The sequence below is a fragment of the Alosa sapidissima genome, chromosome 22 (genome assembly GCF_018492685.1).
Source record: "Alosa sapidissima isolate fAloSap1 chromosome 22, fAloSap1.pri, whole genome shotgun sequence".
Taxonomy (NCBI): Eukaryota; Metazoa; Chordata; class Actinopteri; order Clupeiformes; family Clupeidae; genus Alosa; species Alosa sapidissima.
The window spans coordinates 18,258,861-18,266,360 of NC_055978.1; the positions used below are offsets into that span (position 1 = coordinate 18,258,861).

The 7,500-nt window shown below is 50.7% G+C and overlaps 1 protein-coding gene across 1 annotated transcript in view; it reads right to left on the minus strand.

The window, feature by feature from the left end:
• Positions 1–7,500, minus strand: part of uhrf1bp1l (UHRF1 binding protein 1-like) — a 48,189-nt gene that overhangs the window by 4,684 nt on the left and 36,005 nt on the right. The window contains 6 exon segments of the mRNA XM_042078675.1: positions 1,577–1,727; positions 2,107–2,261; positions 2,721–2,869; positions 4,628–5,199; positions 5,574–6,566; positions 7,283–7,476. Of these exon segments, the coding sequence (XP_041934609.1) occupies positions 1,577–1,727; positions 2,107–2,261; positions 2,721–2,869; positions 4,628–5,199; positions 5,574–6,566; positions 7,283–7,476 (2,214 nt within the window).

A 7,500-nucleotide genomic window follows, 5' to 3' on the forward strand; every position in this document is an offset into this window, starting at 1 on the left:
CACACACACACACTAATTGTAGACACAAATCACAAATATAATAAATGTTATGTAATATCAACCTGGACTTAACAGTGAAATAACAACATAATAATATAATTCCCCCCTGTAGCATAGGACTAATGTAATACCATCACTCAGCTTGACATAATGGTGATAGAAATCTAAGCGATCCCAATGGCCCTGATGCTAATACCGATTAGCTGTAAAACAGACCGTCTCCGCAGCATCTTGCATGGAAAACTGCACCCTTGAACGCCGGCGGCCAACAGCACTCAGGACAAATAGCTTGTGTGCCGCTGCAATGCTCTGAAGTGCGTCTGTAGTCCTTTATTACCATAATGGTGGGACCGGGGGTAAACACTGCACCATAAAGCTACCCGGCCATACTCCAAGTCTGAGTCTATGCTGATTACTCAAACGGAGCAGTAAATCTCTGCAGCCGCTCTGTTTTACAGCTGCTCTTAGCGATGCTGGTACAGGCCATGCTCAATACAAGGAGAGAGAGAGAGAGAGAGAAAGAGAGAGAGAGAGAGTCTGTGTGTGTACTTGTGTTTGTGAGTGAGTGAGCGTAAGTGTGTGTATGTGTATGCGTGTGTGTGTGTGTGTGTGTGTGTGTGTGTGTGTATGTGTACGTGTGTGTATGCGTGTGTGTGTGTGTGTGTGTGTGTGTATGTGTACGTGTGTGTGTATGCGTGTGTGTGTATGTGTGTGTACGTGTGTGTGTGATGTGTGTGTACGTGTGTGTGTGTGTGTGTGTACGTGTGTGTGTGTGTGTGTGTGTGTGTGTGTGTGTGTGTGTGTGTGTGTGTGTGTGTGTGTGTGTATGCCCGGCCGACCGACATCACCGCGCATGAGTTTCACAGCCCTGTGCCAAACTATGCCAATATAAAATCTTAAACATCGCGCCCGTTGTAACTGCCATCGTTAATGCAGCAGAGAAAGATATGCTTTGGACACTAGTACTAAACATGTGCCTCGTCACAGTACTACGGATGGCCTTTAAACAAGCCCTGGCCAGTGGCCGCATCTACAAACAACTGGCGAAAACCCATGACCCCGTACCGCAACCATCATCGGGCGATGAAGACTCACCTGTGGATTTTGAGGCTATCAGTGCAAGCTAGTGGTGTTGATCTTTGGCAGCTTGGGGCATGTCCACAATCTTGTTTTCAGTGGGTTAAGGCTGGCAGGGCTCTCCAGCAGAAAAATAAAACAGCTAGCAAAGTTTTGCTCCATATCTGCAGTTATAGGCAGCCTTGCAGTATGGCGCAGGAGATGTTTTTTTGTATCCCTGAATATCATTGAGTGACAAAGCCCTATCTTATCTCTTAAAATATTTGAATCCTGTCTATTGTAATATGATTTGTGGATTTAAATAAAGAATTATGTGTACATGTGTGTGTGTGTGTGTGTGTGTACGTGTGTGTGTATGCGCGTGTGTGTGTGTGTATGTGTGTGTGAGTGTGTGTGTGTACGCGTGTGTGTGTGATGTGTGTGTGATGTGTGTGATGTGTGTGTGTGTGTGTGTGTGTGTGTGTGTGTGTGAGTGATGTGTGTGATGTCGGACGCTTACCGAGGCTGCGGTTACTGAGATACTGCCTCAGGCTGACGTTGCCCAGCTGATTGGGCCGCACCTGCCCGACCTCCAGAGCCACCGCCGTGTTCTCCCCCCGCACGTCCAGAGAACCGCACACCGAGTTCACCTTCAGAACCAGAACCGACACCTGCAGAGAGACCCCCAGAACCAACACATCAGTGCCTGAGTAGAGTAGAACATATCAGAGGCAGTTACAACATGGCAATATGACCTCAATACAATCTCAGAAGGCGATGATGCACCCAGTGTGTCTCGTTCACATTGGCTAGTTTCACAATGAATGCAGAAATGCTGATGTATGCAAACATCACAATCAATATTAATTATTATTCAAAATGATCATATTAGTTATGCAAAAATATACATTTTGTAAATTATTTTCATATTTTAACACACAAACAACCATTATGAATGAAACATAAATGAAATCTTGCACACTGAAAGACTACAGATGCTCACCACACAGATGACAACACACACACACACACACACGCACACTCACTCACCAAGTCTTTGGTGGGCTCATCGATGCTCTGCGAGGTGGCACTGACGGCATCAGGCGAGACGCCGCCATCTGCAGCGGGCACCATCGCCTCGCTGGCACTCTCCGCTGTGCTGTGCTCGCTCAAAGCGTCTTTGAAGCCCGACATGGACACATCATCTGCGCGCGCACACAAACACACACACACACACGGGTTAACAAACAAAATGTATGTTCCCCTTTTGGCAGCAAACGTGTGTAGAACAACATCAAAACAAAGGTATCACAGGCAAGCTGTGCTGTTGACCATGCTGTCTGCAGCATGCCACTATAAAACAAGGCTGCCACCTACTGGACAGCACTGCTGGTGCAAGTCAACAATTCAACAAGAGACTTATGAGGAACATACGTCTCCATTTAACATAAACTATGGGGTAACAACGCCTTTTCCTGAATGCATGAGTTGACTGTGTCCATGCAAGCCTATGTCTGTCTGTCTGTGTGTGTGTGTGTGTGTGCAGACATGTCTGTGTGTCTTCAATGTCTGTGTGTCTTGTTATATCTGCGATTGTACGTGTGCTCACAAGTGTGTGCATCTGAGTGTGTGTGTGTGTGTGTGTGTGTGTGTGTGCGCGTCACCTCTCTCCAACAGGCTGTAGGCGTCGCCATCCTCCATCATGTAGCTGTCTATGGAGATGTTGTCCAGCGACTGGAGAGATGGACTCTTCTTCATGTTCTTGTACGACACGGCGAAACTGGATTGGGATCGATCCCTCATCAGCCTGCCACTGCAACACACACACACACACATAAAACACACACTCTGAAATGACCACATCAGGATGGAAAATTGCAGAGGCCCACATACACAGGTGTCTAAGTCACGTACACACAAACACGTCTTTGGTCCATCACAGAGGGGTTAGTCCAAACTACTGCACACTAGACTAGACGACGAGTCCTGCTGTGGGCAGTCATGCCACCACCACGGATCACCACGACAACACACAGATGGACACACAGATACACAATCACCCCCCAAACAAAAAATACTCAAACTCTTATTAGAGATGCATTTCATACTCACGACTGCACACACACTACCCACCACAACCAATTAAAAAAACTACATACATGTATGATACACCGCCATGCCTACACACCAAACATTCTCTCAGACACATCGCTCTCTCACACACACCAGATGATACCACGGCAACGTTATGCAGGCGTGCACACATACACATGTACTGTACGCATACACACAGACACATATGGGGGGGGGGGGGTGAAGCGACGGTGAAGTCCTGTAGGGAGTCTTACATGTTAGATATGGAATATAAGGAAGCAGATCTGGTGTGGGGGGAGCTCAGAAGGTCAGACACCACTGACAAACTGCCTTTCCTTTAAAGAGCAAAAGCAAAGGACATGTGGACACACACACACACACGCACACATGAAGCATTGAGCCATTGAGCATGGTCAGATACAGTATGTGTGTTTTAAATATGCCCGCAAACACCACAGTGGCAGACAAAGACAGTATGTTTTCCTTTCTTTTTTTTCACACACGCACGCATGCACACACACACACACACACACTGACATGTGAATGCATTGTCTCAGGCATTCACACAAAAACTGATGCAACACAAATGCATCTGTTACTGGGGATCCACCAATTTGAATTTGCTGATTTGATAAACTGCCCCATATAAGCATTTTATCATTTGTATGTTCCCTAGCAACCCAATATGTCAGACAAACACCATTCATGGCCAGTCCGATCTCCTGTCCTTAAGGTTCCTGTAAAAAGGGACTTTCATTATCAGACCCTTGCAGTTACTGCCAGTCTTATTTAACCTTTGGTCATCATTTCCTAATACAAAATGTCCACTGCGTTCACTGGTGATCTTACACAACGGTGTTATCATCAGCACTGCAGGGCATCCTTGAAGGACGCGAAGGGGCGGAGGGGGGGGTGTATTATCATGCAGTGGACTGTGTGTCTGACCGTTTCATCAGCTCATGGTCAAGGCCTCCTGAGTAGGGCTCATTTGTAAATCCAGATGGTTAAGACCAGCACACTGGGGAGCTATGGAGATGATGATGACTCCTTATGGGAGTCTAATGAAGGAGCACCATTTCACATGCCAGAAGTATCGGCCAGTGCAAAGGATCAACGGATTCTCAAGACCTCACTACACTGACATAAATACTTCGGCAAGAAAATTGACAATATAACCCTTGTGGGAGAGTGAGTGCTCTTGAATGCTCTTTCTGATACTGACTGACCAGAATGAGATCATTGCCCTGGCTCCAAGGAGATGGAATCAGAACAAAGAAGTTGCGATTATTAACAATTAATTGATATATTAGTTATTTAATAGTTAATATATTAGTTAATGAAATAGTTGATTAATGATAATAGAGCTATAACATGACAATACTACAATACAAACTGCTGTGAACAAATGATGATAGTACAGAATATCAACACTTAAACTGTAATATTCTAGGAGAAGCTCTGAAGGTTCCAGTCTTACCTGGACATGGACTGGGGCATACGGCCTTTGTCCTTGTTCTCGTTCCAGTCCTTGGAGAGCGGGTCACTCAGGGGGTCCAGTGGCCCCAGCGTGTCCCCTGAGGGTTCACCCTGCTGGGCCTTGCCCTCAGCCGCGGGCCCCTGACCCTCCAGCACGGGCTCCATGGCCGCCTCTCTCTGGTCCTCTGCGCTGGAGCGCCTCACGGTGGCTCCGAGGCTCGTCCGCCGCTCCTCCAGCGAGGCCTTCCTGCCCGCCGGCGAGGTGGAGGACGATGAAGGCTGAGGAGGAGGAGGAGGGAGGAGAGGCGCCTGCATTCCGTCGCTGGCCGGTGCGCAGAGGAGCTGCTCCACCGTGCAGGAGGAGGGCTTGGCCGCCGACGCCCCGTTCGAAGGCCTGTCCGCCCCCTCGATGCTGCCGCGGCTGTCGGAGGGCGAGAGGTCGGAGCCGAGCGGGCTGGCCGCACCCGTGCTGGGGGGGTTGGGGTCAGGCACGGGCTTCAGGAGCAGAGACACTTCGGCACTCTTCATCAGAACGCCCACACACATGCTGAATGGGGACGGGTCACCCTGCTCCTGATCAGGGTGGACAAAGGGCTAGTTACCATCTTACAACAGGCCCGCTTCTCACTTGGTCTTATTGGGGTGGAGTCGGGAGTGGGTAGTAATGATTTTATACCATGGCAGCTTCGACATGATCAGATATTATTATTATATTATTGCAGCAATTTTTATATTCTATTCTGTATGATGGAAATGCTTTTTAAGCCCATTTTAAAATAAATATTGCAATATCTAAGATAATGCAGGTGAATATATTGGAAGATGAATAACAATTTATAACACAACCAAACGCTATTGATGAAAAAAATGTCTTAAAACAGCATAACATGTAAAACTGTAAAAAAAAAAGGTAAAACTGCAAGAGGCTGAAAGGGCCTGTGTTATACCTGCTGTTGCGTGCTCTGCCTGTGGGTGGCGCCGGCGCTGGCGTTGGCGCTGCTGCGGATGCGCTCCATGTCCTGCTGCAGGGTCTGCTGCAGCTGCTTCATGGTGCGCTGGAGGCGCATGAGGAAGACGTACTGCGGGTGGTTGAGCTGCGCGCTCACGGCCTTCTGCACCTGCACCAGCACCTGCACGTCCGGCTGCGCAGGCGAGGAGGAGGAAGAGGAGGAGGAGGAGGAGGATGAGGACGAGTCTGCTCCGAGACTGTCCAGCGAACATGGCTTACGCAGGCCGTTGCCAGGCGAGGAGGAGGATGAGGGTGCTGATGCTGCGTTGCCCGGCGACGCCGAAGCAGCGGCCTCCATGCTGTAGTACTCCTTGAGCATCCGCTTCCGCTGCAGGCGCGCCGGGTCGGCGGGGTCGGAGGCCATCGCCGCGGCGGCGGCCTTGAGCCTCTGCGTGTGCTGGGCGTGGCGCGCCGGCTGGCACACCCACATGGCCAGCGGGAAAGAGTCCACGAAGGGCGTGGGCCGGCTGCGGCCCGAGCCCGAGCCGGACCCGGCGCGCGCCGACCGCGCGCCCTCGAAGTCGGCCCAGAACTGCGAGAAGTTGACGGCCCACACGTCGGTGGCGGCCGGCGCCTTGAGCGCGTCGGCCGACAGCGAGGGCGCCACCTCCCGGCGGTAGACCTCGTGGAGGCGCGTGTCGCGCTCGTGCGCGTGCCGCTGGAAGACCGAGTGCAGGACGCGGAAGGCGTCGGACGAACGCGGGAAGAGGGGATTGGAGGAGGAGGAGGAGGAAGAGGAGGAAGAAGAGGAGGAGGAAGAGGAGGTGAAGAAGGACTCCTCCTGGAAGGCCTGCAGCAGGGCCTCCAGGCTGGAGCGGGTGCAGGGGGGCGAGTGGCGCGTGTTGGTGGCCACCATCTCGGACGTCTGCACCGCCAGCTGCCGCGGGAGCTCCGGAGGGGTGTCGGGGTCCAGCTCAGCTGGGATCACCAGCTGCAGAACACACACCACACACACACACACACACACAGACACAAACACGCAACCAGACACGCACATGCACACACACACACACACACACGCGCGCGCGCGCGCACAGACACAGACACGCACATGCACACACATACACACACACACACACACACACACACACACACAGACATACACAGACACACACATACATCTGCTTAAAATACATAATACTTCCTCCGCCTACATTAGGTAAAAAGCCTACATGAGGTAAAAAGCCTACATACAAGCCTACAGTTAAATTTGAGGATTACTCCCGATAATCTGCTTCCAAAAATCCTAAGCAAGGTGTTTACTGGTAAGATGTTTACTTTTAAACAGCCTCTATCGTGGTTCATCTTCTATAAATGAGATGCATGTTAGGGTCTCCTGTGGCTCAGTATGGGCATAGTCTAGACACTCTGACCTAATTATGCTAACGGAGATATTGCAATTGGACATGGGCATGCTGGTGGGCATGCTCCTGACAACACACCCTGGAGTGCCTCAAGCTGAACACACGCAGTCTGTGTGTGTGTGTGTGTGTTTGAGAGACGTGGTGGTGGTGTACCATAGGTCTTACTCTAGGAGGGTTTTTAAATCATGTGGTTTACCTTAGCAATATAACAGCTATTCTATGGTAACTGTGTGTGTGTGTGTGCATGTGTGTGTGTGTGTGTATCCATGAGTTCTCCCCGCACCTTGAGCATGAGTCCGTCCACCCTGATGTCCACGTGCTCGTCGGGCTTCTGCGAGTCGTTGAGCTTGTAGAGCTGCATGAACTGCTCCAGGCTCTGACGCAGGTCCAGCGCAAACACGTTGAGCCACACCAGGCTGCGCGGGTCCACCACCAGCTGCAGCGCATTCAGCTGGACGTACAGGTTAGGGCACGGGACTGGAGGAGAGGGAGGGAGAGGGG